Here is a 21,180-nt window from a genome sequence, read left to right on the forward strand (position 1 = left end):
CATTCAGATCATAGTGACACAAGGGAATCCATAAAAATTTGAAGACTGCAGTAAAAATGTTTAATTTCTATGACTTTCACATCTAGAGACTCTTTTATATGTGGACTCCAAAAACTAAATCATCTCATTGAATGTTACTTAAAGAATGGTAGGACATGAGCAGAAAAACTATCAGAGAAAAATTAAAACTTTTATAAACATACCTCCTCTGTTGCCATTTTCTTCATCCTACAAAAAAAAAAAAGTATAAATTCATGTGAATACATGTTTAAAACTGGTAAAATCACAGCAAGGCTCAACTAAATTCAAATTGCTCTCCTGAAAATGTGCCAACTACAATCTCACTAACAATGCCTTTTGCCAGAAGGATGAAGCGGTCATGCATGGAGATGGAAAAGCTTCAGGTAAAGCCAATTTAAGGAGGACAACAGAAGTTCCGTTTCTAACATACTGAGTGTAAGCTGTCTAAAACAGACATCCAAGGAGAGCTGTCAGAAGCAGGCAACTGTATGGATGAGGCTAGTACCTGGAAGAGAGGGCCAGGTTGGTTCATCACTTATGTACTAAACCTTAAAAAAATGTGCCTTTTAAGGCTATTACAGCACTCAGAACTATCTTTGGATAAGTTGGTTCCAAATTGCTATATCTTTAAAACTTTGAGGTTTATCTACTCGGTTACGTTCATTGCTACCATACTGTCTTGCCATGTTGTCTACCTCCAGCTGGGAAATTAGAAAAGCAATTTTGAAAACCTAGCATAAAAATGCATTTATTCAAATATTTGTTGAGTATCATATGAAAAGCAATGTACTATGTACAATGTACTGTGGAAAGAAAAACAAACATTTAGTGAAGGGCTGATAATTTGTTATGTAATTTTTGACCTTTATTTTGGCTGCCCAAATATGTAATTTTTTTCCTGGTTACAAGCTCTGTTCTGAGACTGTTCTGGCAACAAGGTTGCCAGCTACGTAACATAATAAAGACACCGTTGTATTAATGGTACATTTTCTGAAAGCTCTAAAATATTAATTTTTATATACTCCTTTGAAGTGGATGAACAAGTTTTCAAATTGAAAAGATTTCAATACATATTTTCTATGTAAAAGTTATAAGACTGAAACCTATTTGCAAGAACATCTGTGTTAAATAACAGCATTAATCGCTGAGGTTTAATGAGCAATTACTGTCTGCCAATTTCTGTGCTGGTTTACATGTATTATATCACTTAATCAACCCAGCCACCCATGAGGAAGGTGCTGTCACTGTCTGTTAAGAGACTCATTCAAGGACACAAAGCTGACAAAGAGCAGAGATAGGACTCAAATCCAGACTCTTGACTCCAAAGACTGTGCTGCTAACAGTTACATTGTGCCACTGAAATTTCTAGAAATATTTTCCAACAATAACAATGCATTTTAAACCTATGTTTGGTAAAATTATCTTTTAAAATCTGTACTCTCTATATCACGATCTAATACTCTTCTTCAAAACAAAACCTAAAGACAAAAACAAAATTCTCCTTAATCTGTAATTAAAGCAAGGGATTCTATTACTCTCTTATGTGACCTAGTATCTAAGTTATACTACTTGAGGCATTTTTTAAGGTAAAGTAGATGTTTAGGGAATCCAGTTCAACTGTTTTATACATTTTAGGAACACCAATCTTGTCAGTTTAAATTCCAAAGGTAGCAATAATTCATAATTCTTAAAAATTCTTTAGTAGTTTTAAAAGTTTATATTTTCCAAGAAAAATATAGTTTAAAAACTGTTGTCTTTAGAAGCAATATGACACTACGTTATAAAAGACAGCCCTAGATTCATAGATATTTAGACTTAGAAGAGACTTTCAAATCTTCTAGTACAATTCCCTTGAATCAGAATGGAAATCTAGAGCCCGAAAGAAGTTAAGTGTCTTGGTCAAAGTCCCCCAAGTCTTCTGAATGTCATTATTTCCATTACACTGTTGTGCAATAGTTAAGCATCAGGCATTCACATTGGCCAAATTCAAATCCTAGGTCCACCACTTACTCATTACATGACTCAGATCAGTCTCCACATCTGTTATATGGGGCTAATAATAAAGTGAGATAACGCTCATAAAGAATAATAAAGAACACAGAACAAGTACTCAGCATGTCAGCTGCCATTACAGTGATTGCATTTGCCTTTTATTAGATCGTGTTCCTATATGTTGGAGCCTACCAGTGTAATTCACTCGAGTGAGAAGCTGTGTTTAAATTCTGACTTGCCATCATATTACATATCTGAAAGTTAAGTATGAATCTAATTCCAATAACTCTACAACTATCCAAATATTTTAATGAACTATTTCCTCTGCATGCTCTGCCCGGAAAACTTATCCCCTTTCTAGATATTAGAAAAAGCAGAATGAAGTTTAGAATTAGAAGTGATAGTAAAAAAAAGATACATAGTTCAAAATTAGTATGATCTTTCAGAGGAGATTAAAGTTTTGTTCCAGAAGACAGGAATATATCTAAAAGATGGGAAAGGATATAATAAAAATGCAAACAGACTGGGGTGGCCAAAAAGTCTGTTCGAGTTTTTCCATAACATCTTATGGAAAAACCCAAAGGAACTTTTTGACCAACCCAATAACACTTAATCCTTAAAAGACAGAAGGCAGGATGAGAGGAAGACAAGGAGACAGCAACTGCCTTGTGCTCTACTTTAAGTACTTCTCTTACCTTAAATGAAAATTGAATTGCAGACTCTGGGGGATAAACAATAAAATGCCTCAATGTAAAACCAAAGCCTTGAGATGTTCTTTTCAACATAACTGTTTTGGGACCTGGCCAGGAGAACATTTCATCTTCAGATGGTGATATAGTTTCACTTTGTTCTTTTCCATCTTTACTTGTTGATACCTAAAAGGAAAAGACATTTAAATGTTAACTATATAGCACAATATATTTCATCATTTGGGGGAAATGTTATGTGTAAAAATATAACTGAGTGCAGAGGGGAACTGACTGGAGAAAAAGAACCATATTGTGATGCATGAACTATATGTGGCATAAAAAAATCACACAGATTATCAAAAACTCAATTTTTTCCAAGATAGGGATGCTATGAAAAGTTAATCAGAAGCAAGAAAGAACTCTTGAAAGTGAGACATAAAATGTCAGGTTAAAATTTTAAATGCAATATCCAAGGCTAGATAAGCAGCACGGTCTGTGGAGACAGAACTGACACAACCAGAATAACCCCAGCAGGAGAACTGAATAAATTGTAAAAATTCATACTATGGACTCTTAAGGTCATTAAAAATGATGGTAATAATAAGAAAAATGAGTTATGGCTGGGGATATTTATTATGCACAGAATTTTAAAAAGAAGTCACACAAAAAATTTAAATGCAATAGAAAAACTAAAAGACAACATAAAGAAAATCTCAGAGCATTCAGGATTAAGAAGCAAAAACCAGGAAAAAAATATGAAACTGTTGCTGAGTAAGAACCCTAAACATGTTGTCAGTCCAATGGCAGCAAAGGACATTAGAAAATAAGAGACCAGGCTTCAGGTTCTAAGCGTAAATTCAGTATTCACATAAATAATCCTTCCCAAACCCTGGCTTTCCGGTTGTGTGCTTTCCTCACCCCCCACTCTTGGCTTTTATCTGGTCAGGAGTAAAAGCCCTCTGCAATCTCAAACCTAAGAGCCCACCCCTTCATCCCTCTCATACGCCAACCCTTACAAATTCTTCCATCTGAGGCTGACCCTACTGCCCCTTCCCAGCCCCTCACCGCCCCATGGCCTCATCTGTCCCTTAAACCAGCTTCAGTTCACTCTTCTGCCTTCTCTCCCCTCCTCAGAGTCATCTGAGAAAATCTAAACCTGGATAAATCAACATTGCCTGCTCTGCACCTGCACCCGTGCAGTTGAACACAGGTAGACAAAAACAGAAAATTAAGCCACCTGCTATATCTCTCTAAGCTCATGATCACTAAGCTCACACGAGCCTTCAGTGTTGGCGTCCATTTCTCTGCAGTCCATTCATTCAATGACTATTCCATACCTTCTCCCCTGCCCTCACTTGGCACTGATGACCCTGCTTTTATAACACCGAAAACTCAAGCACCAAGATGAGTCCTTTGTCGCCTTCCACATCTCCCCACCTACTTAGCTCTGTCCCACGTTCTCCTGTCTCCTTCCTGTGACAATGGCTGCACTCCCCATTGCTCTAAGGTCCCACCACTGAACGGAGTAGATCCCAGTCCCTCTTCCCAGACAAAGACATGGTCCCACCCATTCTTCCCTCCCTCTCTTACATCACACTTTCTCCTATGATCTCATTCCCATGGCGTGTGTGTACATTTTTGTAAGTTCTTTTATCTTAAAAGGACAGCAAAAGTCCTCTCTGACCACAGTCTTCTCCAGCTTCCTCTTTGTTTTTCTACATTTAGAGCAAGACCCCTTGGAAGTTATCTATGAATGCTATCTCCAATTCTTTTTCTCCCATTTGTCTCTTAAGTCCCCTTAAATCAGGCTGTGGCCTCCCTATATCCCTGAAACTGCTCTTTCGTCAAGGCTCTGAAGGCTTCTACATCGTTATACTCAACGGTCAATTCTTAGCTCTTGTCTTCAGTGACCGATAGTTGGTGCAAGGATTACTTCCTGCTAGAGAAATTTCTCCAAGTGACTGTCCACACTGAATTTCCTCCTAATTCCCAGGCTCCCTCTGCTCAGTCTCCTTTGCTGTCTCTTCAATGGCTCAACTTCTGAATTAAGGAATATAAGAAATAAACCCTGAATATCCATCTGGAAGGACTGACACTGAAGCTGAAACTCCAATACCTTGGCCACCTGAAGCAAAGAACTGATTCATTGGAAAAGACCCTGATGCTGGGAAAGATTGAAGGTCAGAGGAGAAGGGGATGACAGAGGATGAGATGGTTGGATGGCATCACTGACTCAATGGACATAAGTTTGAGCAAGCTCTGGGAGGTGGTGAAGGACAGGGAAGCCTGGTGTGCTGCGGTCTATCAAGTTGCAAAGAGTCGGACATGACTTAGCAACTGAACAACAAAAGGGCTCAGCCCGCGGACCTTTCTACCTCTGCTCTGGCTTTTGGTGATATCCTCAATTTTTATCTCTAGCTCAGACATCTCCCCAATCTAATAGGTATCTCAAACCTAATATGTCTACCTGGCTGTTAAGATTTTGTATGAAATTACTAGTTCCACAGCAGTTGTGAAATGTCACCTTTACAAATGACATACTTGAATATGCTTGATTCTACTACATTTTTAATTCGTTTCATTGGTGAATCTTATTTATTCCTCTACAACAATAAACCTTTACATGAAGGTATTCAAATTACAAAAAAAAGAGTTCCTAGAAGCCATTTTTCAAGAGACTTCTAAATCCTAAATATTTTCATCATAAGTCAATATTTTGGCTGTTACTAGTTAGAAAGAAAGTGAAGTCGCTCAGTCGTGTCCAACTCTTTGCGACCCCATGGACTGTAGCCTACCAGGCTCCTCCATCCATGGGATTTTCCAGGCAAGAGTACTGGAGTGGGTTGCCATTTCCTTCTCCAGGGGCTCTTCCCAACCCAGGGATCAAACCCGGGTCTCCCACATTGCAGGCAGATGCTTTACCTTCTGAGCTACCAGGGAAGCCCCATTACTAGTTAGCCATTCATCAATTTCACTTTTCCATTTGCGAAGACACTAGATAGTAGCATTCCCCAAACCTGCAGTAGGGGAAACTGGACCAAGTCCTATTCAATGGAATGCAAGAATTATAAAATATAAAAATGAGCAGTATTTCTACACACTGTCTGTGTGTTCTCAGTTGCTTAGTAATGTCCAATTCTTTGCAATTCTGTGTACTGTAGCTCACCAGGCTCTGTCCATGGAATTTTCCAGGCAAGAATACTGGAGTAGGTGACCATTTCTTTCTCCAGGGGATCTTCCCAACCCAGGGATCAAACCTGAGTCTCTTGCATTGGCAGGTGGATTCTTTATCACTGAGCCACTTAGGAAGCCCTTTTGCTGCTGCTGCTACTAAGTCGCTTCAATCGTGTCCGACTCTGTGTAACCCCGTGGACTGCAGCCTCGAGTGCATTTGGTATTGTTATTTTTTTTCTTTTAGTCACTGTGATAGGTGTGTGGCGGTATCTTGGTATGCTAATATTTGCATTTCCCTAATGGCCCATGATGAACACCTTTTCAAGTGCTCAGCTGCCATCTCCTTATGTAATTTTAAAGCCCCAAAGAATCCCAGATATGATAGATATAAGTGAATCATTTTCTGAGGACACGGAGGCCCAGTTTAGCTAAGTGATGTATGTAAGACTTTTGTAGGCTAATTCAGGGTAAGCATTAAAATCATAGTTCCTGAATCTGAGGCGAGAGTGTTTCTCCTGTGTCAGTGTTTGTGCTTAGCCGCTCAACAGTTTCCGATTCTTCGCAACCCCATAGACTGTATCCTGCCAGGCTCCTCTGTCCACAGGGATTCTCCAGGCAGGAATATTGGAATAAGTCGCCATGCCTTTCTCCAGGGAAATCTTCCCGACCCAGTGATCAAGCCCAGGTCTCCTCATTGCAGGCGAATTCTATACCATCTGAGCCACCAAGGAACTTTTCATCATTTTTTCTATTGTGTAATCTGCATAGATTTTCTCCCCCAGTAGCGCTTTGATCTAATTTATTGCTTTTATTTTTCTGCAGGACTCTAATTTTACAACTTTAAACAGTTTACGTGCATTAATTTCTAGTGTATTATTATGACTTGGGCCTCAAAGCTCCCAAACATATTCAAGCTTCCTTTTTCCTATGAACCATATAGATAAGGCTCTAGGATCCTGGTGTCATACTTCAAGTTGCTGCATAGAGCCTGCTGTGTCTTATTCTACTGAGTTCTTTACAAAACAGAGAAAATAGGATAAAGAGGAAGCAACTTCATTTAAAGTTGTTTTTTTCCAATGTCACAAAGCTCTGTTGTCTCGATTATTTCTCCCTCCCAAGAACATCACATTGAATCCTTTGCAGTCTCCCTACCTTTTCCCTACAAGGGGGAGGGGAGGGTGACCATTCTTCCTACATAAAGAGAGAAGATGAAAAGAAACACACACATGTGCCTTCCTCACTCTTTCCCCTCCTTACCCGCAGAGCCTTTTGATCTGCTGGATTTTATAACAAGGGAAAACTGCAGGCACACAGCGAAGGACACAGAAGTCAGATTCCTCCACTTGAGAGGACCCTTCAGACGCTATCTCTACACATGTTGCAGCTCCCCACCATGAGCAGCAATTTGTGTACTAATAGCCTCAGAGTGTAAGAAGCCTAGAAGTGGATGGAATCATAGTGGTCCCATGCCTTTGAACGAAGAATGGTCATCTGATTCCCTTAGAAGACTTCATAACAAGGTCGCTTGATTGAGCAATAACTCAAGGTTAAAAGAAACCAAAATAAAACATAGAAACTAGATATAACAACTAGACTAAGCAAAGAGGAGTGAGAGAGAAAGTATTGGGGGACACGCTAATCATGTAACAATAAAGGTAATAATAACCTCACAGAAGGGAATGCACACAGGTATGACAGCACCTTTGGGGATAATGGAAATGTTCTCAAAGTAGATTATAAAGAAAGTTTCACTACTGTATAAATTTACTGCAAGCCACTGTGATGTACACTTACAATGGGTGACTTTTTATGGTATGTAAATTACACTTCAACAAAGATGCTTCAGAAGAAAAACTGGCATAGAAAGTACAAAGTCTAAATGTGTGCCAGAGGTGAAAGATGTAGGGCTGTCATGAAAGCAAACACAAGTGAGTTAAGAAAGAATCCCTTTATACACAGTAACTATAGAAGACTTCAACTATCTTTTGTAATTACTCATAATTTAAATAGAATGGGGATAGCTTCCTAGTATATTCCAGGAATCATTCACAATAAAGCATAAGAAAGTATTGTATTATGTTCATTCTATAAGATCTTAATACTGATTCCATCATATACCTAAGATTATAAGCCCTACTCCTATGGATTATTAAAAATGATTTGCTATTTAAAAAAAAATTTTACCACTGATAAAATTAGTAGTACCAGTTACTTAAAGTAAGATTTTTCTTCCTTATTTTAGGGCCAGATTTATTCACAGTGATGCAACCCCTTTTTAAGATGAAATCTGCTTCCATGTTGTTGTAAATGGCATTATTTTGTTCTTTTTATACCTGAAGAGTATTCCATTGTATTTACGTATTGTATCTTCACGGGCTTCCCAGATATCTCAGTGGTAAAGAATGTGCCTGCAATGCAGGAGACCAGGGTTCAATTCCTGGGTCAGGAAGATCCCCTGGAGAACGGAATGGCTACCCACTCCAGTATTCTTGCCTGGAGAATTCCAAGGATAGAGGAGCTTGGTGGGCTATAGTCCAAGGGTTCCTTTTTTCTTTTTTTATTGGAGTGGACAGAGGACCCTGGCAGGCTACAGTCTACAGTGTCACACAGAGTCGGATACAACTCAAGTGACTTGGCCTGCAGACATATGCTAAGTATACCTGACAACTCTGGGCTTGGAGCTTCTCTTGACAGAGGAAGTCTCTTTCTTAGCCAGGCTGATAACAATTGAAACCACTTTGATGTTTATTATCTAGATGCATCCAGATACATTTTTCCAATAATCAATTCTAGTTTTCAATAGATATTTTAATATTTAAGTGATGAAAGATGACGACCACAGAAATTTTAACATTCTCAGGAACTGAAGTTGAAAAATCTAGAGAATTCGCTTTCACTGCTGAGGGCCTGGGTTCAGTCCCTGGTCAGGGCCCTAAGATCCCACAAGCCATGCAGAGCAGCCAACACACAGAAAAAGAGAAAAAAGGAAAAATCTAGATGCTTGGATTTAAGTTTTAAAATACTACTCAATTTTTTTTTTACAACTTAATTTTTAAGTTCATTATTGGACATTCATTTATAATATCTTTCATCTTGGTTGACTGTCAAGATGGGTCCTTTCTCCTGCTTTTCTGTATGGTTTCATTATAGATTGCTTTGAATTGGCTGATATTTTCCTATGTGATTTCCTTCTCTATTCAGCATTCTGGTTTTTAATATAATTTTTATCTAGACAGTACTCTTCTTTCTTCTCTAAGATTTACTTTCAGATCCCATCACGGTGAAGACATGAGTTCTTAATTCCGCAGTTTTAGAACTTCACTCTCACAGAAGATGGCTATGTTAAAACCTGAAGTAAATGAAAAAAATTAAAAAGAATGGTGTGAACTGTTTATAAATAGCTTAGCTCTGACTACCACTATGACTTTGAAACATTATTTCTAATTTACTTCTGACGGTTATGTGAGTAAAAGTTGCTCAGTCGTGTCAGGCTCTTTGCGACCTCTTGGACTATGAAGTCCATGGAATTCTCCAGGCCAGAATATTGGAGCGGGTAGCCATTCCCTTCTCCAGGGGATCTTCCCAACCAAGGATCGAACCCAGGTCTCCCGCATTGCAGGCAGATTCTTTACTGTCTAAGCCACCAGGGAAGCTCAAGAATACTGAAGTGGGTAGTCTATCCCTTCTCCAGAAGATCTTCACGACCCAGGATTTGAAACGTGGTCTCCTGCACTGCAGGCAGATTTTTGACTAGCTGAGCTACCAGGGAATCTGCCAATATTATCAGTCTCACAAAATGTACTTCTCTTCACAAATTACCCATTTCCTGGGCATTTTCTCCTAGTTGTCTTACTAGTAGTGATGGTGGGATCAGATTACACTTACTTTTGTCCCTTGGACCTTCTGTGACCAACATTAAACGTTTTTGTGATATTAAAGGAAAGTCTGAGCTTGTTTCCTAAAATACAGAAAGCATTTTCAAGATGATACCTTAATGGTATCATCATGTGTCATCTGGCATTTGTATAACTTTCCATATCATTTGAAAGAATTCCTCTTTATTACTGATTCCAGAAGCAAACAAAGATGACTGAATCTAACTGGCATGCTTGCTGCATTCATCCTTTCATCTTTAATAGCTTCTGACATTACTTCCTAATTCTGTTATCAAAAATATTCACTAAAGTAAAGGAGGCTGGGGAACGTGATTAGCTATTTACCAGGAAGAAGAAGAAAAGGGTTGATGAACAGCTAGGCAATCTCTGCTGTGGTTCATTGATTTTCACTGATACATAAAAGTTCATCGTGAATGTACCACTTTTTACCTATTATCCTCTAAATGGAAATAGGGTTTTCCCATTTTACTATTAGCAAAAAAAAAAAGAAAAGAAAAAACCAAGTTGCTAAGAATATCTCCTGTTCATAAAAACATCTTTTACACCATAGTTTCTTAAGGTATTTACATAGTAGTTATCTGGTTTATTTTTTATGGTATTTACTTATGTTTACATAGTATTTAGATGGTTTCTTTAAGGTATTTACCTGGTATTGGATAGATGTTCATAGTTTAATGACAGATGGTAGCTTCACATAGTAAGTTTCAAACACGTAATTCAGAAACCTGACCTAGACCATGACTACCATCAGTCACTACTCGCCATCTAGCCCATCACTCTTCTCTATCAAAGGGGCAAGTGGACTAGGAGAACTACCTGCCCTTTGCACGTGCAGACTGTCAACATCCAACTCTCAAAGTTTCACATATATTCCTCCAGTGCTATCCTAAGAAATAATAATTTTTTAAAAATCTCTCAATTATTTAAAAACATTTATACACTGCAGGGCTGTTTCCTAAACGAGAGAAAGCCTACACTCTATGTAGGGGGAATATTTCCACTTTAAGATACATCACCAGCCCTATACCAAAACCTCTCTAATTATTAACTAGCATTAACTATGAAGATGAAAGTTCAACTGGCACCCAGCAAGCAGGCATAGGGTATGCTCCACGTGTTACTTCAGTGGAGTACCATGATGGTGCTGACTGGCATCTATTTACATCTTTTTAAAATGAGGTTCAAAAAAATAAAGTGACTTCCCCATAGCTGTAAAACATATAACTCCAATGCTAGAGCTCTCTAAAAAAATAACTCTCTACCCAAAAAGGTACAAGAACTCAACTCAATCTGATTCCAATACAATTTTTACTTACTTTTCCAGGACTATGTTTTTCAGAAAAAGAGTATTTGCTGAGCCTTACAACTTTAATGACTTCTAAATCATATTTTATTAAAAAAAAAAAAAGTTCATCAGTCCACTGATTAGCAAATAAAACTAAGCACACACTAAACTAACTTAACTATTTATTTCAACACATTAATCTCTTTACATTACATGGCAGATTTAAATCCACATAGGAGAATCCATACAAAAGAATGACCTACTGTATACCTCAAGTATTTTTTTTAATGAAGCCTTAGATAACTTAAATTTTTCTAGAAACAACAATTCCAAACTAAGCTCCTATCAAAAACAAAACTTCCAGAAGTTTATCAGTTTGATTGCTGAACATCTTCTAAACATATTAGAAATGGATCTGTAACAAATGACGACTATTTGGATGGCGAAAACTATTTAAATATGCTTTACATATACCTTTTTCCTCTTTCCTTTGTTAAACGAGTATAGAATAGAATGACTAAATGAAATACACGTCTAAGATGATAAAAAAAAAAATCTAAAAATGTAATTTTAGCTGCTCAAGTACTTCCCCAAAAAACTATGTAGTGGCACTATATTAATATTTAATGTTTCTGCTTAATTGCTTTTTCCTTGCCTATATTTTAATAAATATGAAACTCTATAAGCAAGAAGAGAGCCAATTATATAATACAAAGAAATAAATAAGCCATTAAATACATATTTAAAAGTACAGTGGTGGTCAACCACATTCAGCACACACCCAAAATAATAACTGAGCATTATATCACTATTGATATTTTACAGCCTCATACAATTTACAATAGTATAAGCACCTCACCCCTGCTCTCAAAGCCTAACTAGCTATACGGAACATTTATAATCTATTTCTAAGCATGTCTACCAGAATCGGGGGATATAATTTTATCTATTTTCCTCATTTGCTGCCAACTTGTCAGAAAGTTATTTGCTAATCACAAAAATGGAATGACAGAATGACCATTTAGAACAACAAGAAAACCTTCTTTTTCGAATTTAATATCATACTGATAGAAGTCTTCCTGAATTATTAAGCCTAAAATCTCATTCCATGCCAATAGATTTTCAAACTATAAAGGAAAGGTATTAAATTTCCAAAATATTTTTCTGCAAAGGACTTCTGAAGGAATTACTTTACTAACCTGAAGTTTAGTTAAGTCTCTCATTAACAATATTCTCTACTAGCAGGAAAGGACACTGAAGAAAAGATATTATTCTAAATTCAATCAGGAAAAACCGTTTTTCTCATACTCTTCTACTGGGAGTACAATCTTTCTTGACAACATTTATCAAGAGACTTAAATTTTATACCTTTTAACCTAATAACTAATGAAATAATAAGAGGGTGAAGATTCATTTTACAAAATGTTCAGCCTAAGGTATAATAAACTCAACTCGGAAATTATTTCTAAGTCCAACAACAGTAAAAAAAAAAAAAAAAAGAAAAGGAAGAGTTATGTAAATTATGATACAGCTGAAATATAAAAAAAAAATTAATGACATGGGAAAATGCCCAAAATATAATATTGAGGGGGAAAGTAAGGTTAAAATGTCCCAGTCTGACAAAGTGTTTTTTTAGTCTCTCTCTCTCAAACACACACACACAGAGTTTGGAATAAGGGGCCAGGGTCCTTTTTTTTAGACAATTCATCAATTTTTATAAGAAACCCGTGTGAATGGTAACTTTTCACATCAGCCTGCATTGCTATGCATCATTGTGTATCACACAAGCTGCGTTTTGAACACTTTGTCTGCGTTAATCGAATAATCCACTCTTTTCTTGGTAACAAAGTGCCGTACAACATAAATCACCAACCAGTGCCTTGCAATACTCAGAGGCTGTCTCCCAGGGCCTGTATCTCATAGAGCCCCTGTAGCGAAGGGTATACCCTACCATCTTATAATTACTTGTTTATACATCTATTGGAGAAGGCAATGGCACCCCACTCCGGTACTCTTGCCTGGAAAGCTGCAATCTATGGGGTCACTACAAGTCGGACACAACTGAGCGACTTCACTTTCACTTTTCACTTTCATGCACTGGAGAGGGAAATGGCAACCCACTCCAGTGTTCTTGCCTGGAGAATCCAGGGGACTGGGGAGCCTGGTGGGCTGCCGTCTATGAGGTCACACAGAGTCAGACACGACTGAAGTGACTTAGCAGCATACATCTATATTTTCAATCTTAGAGTAGTTTCCTGGGGACACAGGAGAATAATGTCTTAATTCAGTGCCCATCACAAATTCTGACAAAAAATAGGACTCAAAAAAAAAAAAGATGAAATCTACATGAATTAAACAAGTAAAGTTGACATAAAACAAGGACAATGGAAAACAAAACGATTGCTTTAAAACTCTGATGGGGAATTACTCCTGTTTAAGTACTTCCCCATTTTTCTCATTAGAGACAGTAAGGGCATATAGCTCTATTTCTCATCAAATAGACAGAGAGTGAAACAGACAGAAGCTCAAATATAGATGTCTATTTTTACACATATTTTCTTGTAAAGAGTCTCTATGACCAGATAATAGGGTTATTTTCAGAAGCTGCTTTTTTTCTGATATGAATAAAATTTTGTTTACTCTGAATCAGAGAACAGACTGTATTTTTAGGGGAAAAACAATCACCTCCCTATCCTTTGGGCAGACAGGAATCTCCGAATTAAGAAGCAAGCTTAAATTTCAGTTCATCTTAGCTACTAATGAAATACTGCAGCCCCCTCTGAGCAGACGCAGTGATACTGACCGCATATAGAGCTAGTGAAGATATGGGTACAGAAGGTCAGACCCATATCATGTGATTTCCCTATTTTGCTTGAAGCACTGTAATGACCTAGAGTGCCAGAGATTCATCTTGCTAAAAGTCCATACAAAAAAGCTTTCTGAATCTACGTTGATTTTAGATGATCAAAGATACCATGCTAGCAACCAATGTTAACAGTTGCTTCAATTTCCTCAGCCTGAACTATGGGAAAATTTCACAGACTTTCGTATAGCTGGAAGGAAACATGGAGATAATATAATCCAACTTGGCCATTCACCATTTTATTAAGCACTGAGTCTCCAAGAGGTTGAGCAACTTGCCAAAAGTTACACGCTGATGGGTGACCCGAACTATTCTTTAGGGTCCAACTGAAGTAGGATAGACTGGGCAGAGAGTATTACTCCAATGGATCAGGAGCAAATGGGAAAATAATTCATAAAAGATGTTGAAATGGTTTTTGAAATGTGTAAAAATATAGGTCTCTCTATGTTAGCTAGGATGAAGGCACCCCATATCATGTGAATTATTGTTTTACTCACTAGCTCTCAAAGAATGTAGATCATCATAATCTGTTATTTCCAGGAGAACAAGGGCATCCTGATACATAAGGTAAGCTCAGTCCTACAAGAAACTTGCCCCCATGAATGGGAAGAGGAATAAACCTTAAAGGGAGTCACATAAAACTACATCTTCTAAAGAGGACTCTCTCCCCTCACCTTTTCCTTACCTTTTGTTGAAAGAAAGCTTCAAATAGAAGCTCTATACACAAAATATCAAATATATAGGGCTGCTCTGTCTGGGGATAGGGGCAGGAGAGTTTATACAGAAACCTGCTCCCTTTTGCTAGTTCCTCAGAAACCTGAATAGTCTGTTAAGGAGTTTAAAGATCAGAGAGGTAGGTCAATCAACTTAAATTTACTAAACACAAAAATAGAGACCCAGAGAGACTTGCTGATGGTCTCACAGCTAATCAGTGACACAGTTTAGGCTAGAACCTAAGTTTCCAATCTCCTGATCCTGGAACTTCCTCACTGTATTATACCACGCATGGATAGGTTTAGCAATTCAAGGATACCAGCTACTGGATCCGGCACTCTTTGCTTTTTCCATTATAAGTGATATTTATCAGATGCATATATTCATTCAAGACAAATTAGAAAATAGAGTTAAGCAAAAAAACAGTAATAACTTATATACCATTACCCCTCTAGAGAATACTGATGCCAGTAGTTTGGGATATATTATACATATATATATATATATATATATATATTAGACCTTTTCATATGAAAATATATACAAACACACACAAGAAAAATGCTCTTCTAATCTTATTTTTACTTAATATGTTATGAATGTCTTTCTGAGTTAATATAGCGTGTGTGTGCGTTCTAAATTGTGTCTGAGTCTTTGCAACACTGTAGACTATAGCCCACCAGTCTCCTCTTCCATGGAATTTTCCAGGCAGGAATACTGGAGTGGGTTGCCATTCCCTACTCCAGGGGATCTTCTTGACCCAGGGATCAAACCTGCGTCTCTGGCATCTCCTGCATTGGCAGGCAGATTCTTTACCACCATTGCTACCTGAGAAGCCCAATATAACATATATCTATATATTATTTTTAAAGACTGCATGGTATTTCACCATATGGATAAATGAAACTTCATTTATTCACTTTTCTTTTTGCTATTTGGAATGCACAGTTTATTAAGTCTTTTTATACTACTACCACTATTATTGCTTATTACTACTGCTACTACAACCACCTGTGGACCAATTTCTGTGAAAAACCACGAATAGGTCATTGGGATAAATTCCAAAGAATGAAGTTGCTGTAACATCATTATGCTGTTTTACGGTTTTATACTCAAAGTGTCAAAGGGCCATCTATAAAATAGGGACCAAGTCATACACCTCCTACCGACAGTATATCAAACTACTATATCCATATTCTTGCCAACACTGGGCAGTCATTCTTTGCTAACAAGCTAAGATGAAAACTGATTCTTACTGTTTTAGTGTTTTGTTTCTTTCATTTGTAGTGAAACTAAACATCTTTGCAGGTAACATCCAATTCTTAAAGACCTATAATATAAATAACACAGAAGGGACTTCCCAGGTGGTCCAGTGGCTAAGATTCCATGCTCCCAATACAGGGGGCTCAGGTTAGACCACTGGTCAGGGAACTAGATCCCAGCTGCCACAACTAAGGATCCCACGTGCTACATCTTAAAGATCCCACCTGCCACAATTAAGACCCACGCCAGCCAAACAAATTAATTTTTAAAAAAATAGAAAAGAATACACAGGTATGTCTCAACCTGTTTGAGACTGAATTGCAAAGAAACACATTGTCGCTGTTCAGAACACAGTTCTCAGACAAAATGAGGGTAGACAGCAATGTCTCAAAACACAGTAATAGAAACCAAAGTAAAATTTCTGAACTGGAAAGGGAACTTAAAGTGCACAGGGACCCAGAGGTGACAACTGGGGGAAGCAGACCCCAGATCGCAGAGAGGAGACAAGCTCCCCGAGGAAAGAGGGTTAAACTGGCTCATGCTCAAAATAATCTGAGCACTGAGATGCACCCTAACTTCAGAACACCAGACACCAGGGCAGATCCAGTTTTGAGTTGCTATGTCCAGCCAAGGCAGATGACGTGACGCTCACTAACTGCTAACTGCATGCATGATCCCCCAGGGGAAGACTGGCCTTGGAAAGGGAGCAACTCGGCTCTGCTCCGGACTTCTAATGTGGTAATGTACTGTCTGCTAACAGCCTTTCAGATGCACCACTGTTTCTAGTCGAACCCAATTGTGTCTTGTTTATTTCAAAAACCCAGCTAAGTAAAAACATTCCAAATGCAGGAGGTCCTTGTTTTATAATTTGTTCATGAAAAGTAATGATTAAATACCAAGAAGTATTTTGAACATATCTTACAGGCCCTAGTGGAGCTTACTGTATAAAAGAACCCAGGGAGAAAGCCTTTGGGAAAGCAATAAATTATTTTAATCACTCCATAATTTATGTCCCATAAATACAATTGCCTTTCAACATAACGTTTTTTCTGGAAACTACATTATAAAATGAATCACTTGAATAGATAATATTTTTACATAGAAAAGAATGCTTTAATTGGCTAAAACACAGAAATGATTCAACAACACATCCGGAAAGTAAATATATAGCAATTAGAAATCTCTAAAATCATTTCCAAGTGCAGTCACAATTTTTAAACAAGCATAATTAAACCAGCTGGATATTATATAAGAAGCTTAAAGTATTATAAAGTACATACAGCAGTCATAAAAATACAAATCCAATCTATCTTAAATTTTACTGAAAATTTATAAGGCAGAAATAAGAACCATTAATCATTCAGATCAACCTGAACAGCCCAAAGAAAATTTTCTATTAAAAGGGCTTTTTACGCTCCTTTCCACTTCTTTGCTTTGGCTATAGTGCAAGCAGTTTATGGTTCAGTTGGATGCCACAGGGCATTTCTTTAAATAGTAGCTGGTTGGACCATCTCCCAAATCAATTTCCAGATCTTTGTTAGTGATATTGATATTCTTGTGATTGTTGCTGCTATTGTATTAATTCAAATTTAATTAAATAACTATAATTTCCATAGGAAGAAACAAGAGTCTGCCTATAAAATAACTTTATGTTTGGAAAATTGCTTTTCCTACATCCATTTTAGCGAGGCTAAAAGGGCAATCCCACTCTCTGTAGATCTTTATTTTTTAAGATTTTTTTTTAATGTGGACCATTTTTAAAGCCTTTATTGAACTTGTTACAGTATGACTTCTAATGTTTATGTCCTGGTTTTTTGGGGAGGAGCCATGTGGGATCTTTGCTCCCTGACCAGGGATTGAACCCGCAACCCCCTGCACTGAAAGGCGAAGTCTTAACCACTTGACCCCCAAGAAAGTCCTTGTTCCTTCTATTATTAAAAATCTTTACATTCAAGTAGATAGAGTTGATGCAGAAAATATTTAATATGTAGTTCCTAGGAACATCTGGAAGATAAAAGTTGCTTAAAGGAGACTAACTTGCTTTGGTTACTCAAACATGCTTAGTTGCTCAGTTGTGAGCGACTCTTTTTTCAACCCTATGAACTGTAGCCCACCACGCTCCTTTGTCCATGGGGATTCTCTAGGTAAGATACTGGAGTGGGTTGCCACACCCTCCTCCAGGGGATCTTCCCAAGTGAAGTGAAGTCGCTCAGTCGTGTCCAACTCTTTGTGACCCCATGGACTGTACCCTACCGGGTTCCTCCGTCCATGGGATTTTCCAGGCAAGAGTACTGAAGTGGGCTGCCATTTCCCTCTCCAGGGGAACTTCCCGACCCAGGGATCAAACCCGGGTCTCCTGCATTGTAGGCAGACGCTTTACCGTCTGAGCCACAAGGGAAGCCCAACCAGAGACCAAATGCACATCTTCCACATTGCAGGTGGATTCTTTACCATTTGAGCCGCCAGGGAAGCCCAAGAATACTGGAGTGGGTAGCCTATTCCTTCTCCAAGGGATCTTCCCAACCCAGGGATTGAACCAGGCTCTCCTGCATTGCAGGTGGATTTTCTACCAGCTGAGTTACCAGGGAAGCCCCAAGACTTGTCTACATTATTACTACTATATCAACAAACTTAAACATTAATATCAGGCACTAATTTAATATTAAATATTTCCCAGTTCATGTGAACCTGAAACTCAAATTAACCATGGCAATGTGATTTTAAAAAAAAAAGACACACACACACATATAGACCCACAGGGAGGCCTCAGTTCTTATTTTTGTTTCAATTCCAAGTCAGGTACAACAGTATAAAACCCATGAGTTTACAAATTCAAATAGACTATTCAAAGAAACCAAAAATTCGATGACATCATTCCTCTTGTGTGTATTTTTAACACTGTACTCAAAGATATTGGGTGACTTATCCAAGTTCTTACAACTAGGGAATAATAGGCAAAGAAATCCAAGTGGCCAGTAAAAGATGCTCAAGCTCATTAGTCATCAGGCAAATGGAAATCAAAACCATTATAAGGCATTATGACAAAGAGAACAAAATGGCTAAAAAAAAATTTTTAACTGGCAAACAATTATTGGCAAGGACATAGTGTAACAAGAATTCTCAAATATTGCTGATGAGAATATAAACTGGTACAACCACTTTGAAAAGCTGCTTGGTAGGATCTGTCAATGTTGGGCCATAAAATGTGAACATCCCGTGTCCCGGGAACTCCACTCCCAGATCAACACTTGACAGAAATCCATACATGCAAAGCCATGTGCAAACATGTCCATAGCAGCATTATTGAGGATGGCTGAAACTGGAAATGAGCTTGATGCCATCAAAAGTAAAATGGATAAATTGTGGCTTATTCATAAAACTACTATACATAACTTTTTTTTAAGGTTTACAGCTAAGGCAACAACCTGGATGAATTGAAAGCTAATCCTAAGTGAAAAAAGTCAAACACAAATGCAATAACATTCATAGTAAAATTGGGCGAACCAATACATGGTGATGTATGCCTAGAGAGTTATAATATTTGGAGGAGAGGATAATATGCAGGGGTTCAAGAGGCTGAAGGGCTGCATCTATAGCTTTATTAGGGTAATGATGCCACAGGTGCATTTACTTTGTAAAATTCATCAACCTATGTATTTATGATTTAAAGGTATTTTAGGTATTGCTATATAAATATATAAAATACCCTTATTTTAGGTACTGCTATAGGGAAGCTTCCCTGGTGGCTCAGAGGTTAAAGCGTCTGCCTCCAATGCAGGAGACCCGGGTTCGACCCCTGGGTTGGGAAGATCCCCTGGAGAAGGAAATGGTAACCCACTCCAGTATTCTTGCCTGGAGAACCCCATGGACGAAGAAGACTGATAGGCTACAGTCCATGGGGTCACAAACAGTCGGACACGACTGAGTGACTTCACCTTCACTTAGGTATTGCTATATTTCTAGTTACAATGTTTACATGTTTGTTTAAATACAAATCTGGATCGGTCAGTTTCATGCTGAAAACCCTACAACTGGCTTCTCATCACACTGGGAAGAAACTCCAAAACCCTTCTCTTATAGACCCTTCCTGACCCAGTCCTGGCTATGTCTGATTCCCTCCTTTCCCTCTGTTCACAGATTCCTGCCACACACATCTGGCTGCTTCAAACACACCAAGCTCTTTCCCATCTCAAGGATTTTACCTTTGCTGGTGCTGCTGCTGAGTCGCTTCAGTCGTGTCTGACTCTGTGCAACCCCATAGCCAGCAGCCCACCGGGCTCCCCCATCCCTGGGAGCCTCCAGGCAAGAACACTGGAGTGGGTTGCTATCTCCTTCTCCAGTGCATGAAAGTGAAAAGAGAAAGTGAAGTCGCTCAGTCGTGTCCGACCCTCAGCAGCCCCATGAACTGCAGCCTACCAAGCCCCTCCATCCATGGGATTTTCCAGGCAAGAGTGCTAGAGTGGGGTGCCATTGCCTTCTCTGTTTTACCTTTGCAGTTCCCACTATCTGGCATGCTGATATCTGTATGGCTTGCTTCCCTAATTCATTTAGGATTCTGCTTAAACATCTTCAACACAGAGAAGTGACTTTGAAATAGGAAGAAAGGGGGACTCTTCCACCATCTTGGACCTAGTTGGTTCTAACCAGGCTTTGTCATGTCCTATGACTATGTTAGTCCTAAAGGAAATCAACCCTGAATATTCATTGGAAGGACTAATGCTGAAACTGAAGTTCCAATACTTTGGTCACCGGATGCAAAGAGCCAACTCACTGGAAAAGACCCTGATACTGGGAAAGATTGAGGCCAGGATGAGAAGGGGTGACAGAAGATGAGATGGCTGGATGGCATCACCAACTCAATGGACATGAGTTTGAGCAAGCTCTGGGAAATAGTGAAGGACAAGGAAGCCTGCTGTCCTCCAGTCCATGGGGTCGCAAACAGTCAGACATGACTTAGAAATTTGCTATGTCATTCTTTTAAAGGTTGCACCCTGCTCCCTCCCCTCCTGTCTCAACTTCAGAGGGGCTTTTCCTGACCACCTTTATCTATATTAGTCTTCCCATTGGGACTTCCCTGATAGCTCAGTTGGTAAAGAATCCGCCTGCAATGTGGGAGACCTGGGTTCGATGCCTGGGTTGGAAAGATCCCCTGGAGAAGGGAAAGGCTACCCACTCCAGTATTCTGGCCTGGAGAATTCCATGGGCTGTATAGTCCATGGGGCTGCAGAGTCAGACATGACTGGGCAACTTTCACTTTCAGTCTCCCCACTGCTCCATCCTGTT

At 38.6% G+C, this 21,180-nt stretch overlaps 1 protein-coding gene and 1 non-coding gene across 4 annotated transcripts in view; one reads left to right on the forward strand and one right to left on the reverse strand.

The window, feature by feature from the left end:
- ARHGAP21 (Rho GTPase activating protein 21) overlaps positions 1–21,180 on the reverse strand; it is a 129,118-nt gene that overhangs the window by 74,345 nt on the left and 33,593 nt on the right. For all 3 annotated transcript variants that reach the window (XM_069547472.1, XM_069547470.1, XM_069547471.1), the window contains exons 3-4: positions 2,709–2,888; positions 204–228 (exon numbers count right to left, since the gene is read on the reverse strand). In XM_069547472.1, coding sequence (XP_069403573.1) covers positions 204–228; positions 2,709–2,888 — 205 coding nt within the window. The remainder of the gene's footprint in view (positions 1–203; positions 229–2,708; positions 2,889–21,180) is intronic.
- On the forward strand, positions 19,634–19,705 carry TRNAW-CCA (transfer RNA tryptophan (anticodon CCA)). Its single transcript has one exon. It is a non-coding gene; the product is annotated as a tRNA-Trp (tRNA).

The sequence above is a fragment of the Ovis canadensis genome, chromosome 13 (genome assembly GCF_042477335.2).
Source record: "Ovis canadensis isolate MfBH-ARS-UI-01 breed Bighorn chromosome 13, ARS-UI_OviCan_v2, whole genome shotgun sequence".
Taxonomy (NCBI): Eukaryota; Metazoa; Chordata; class Mammalia; order Artiodactyla; family Bovidae; genus Ovis; species Ovis canadensis.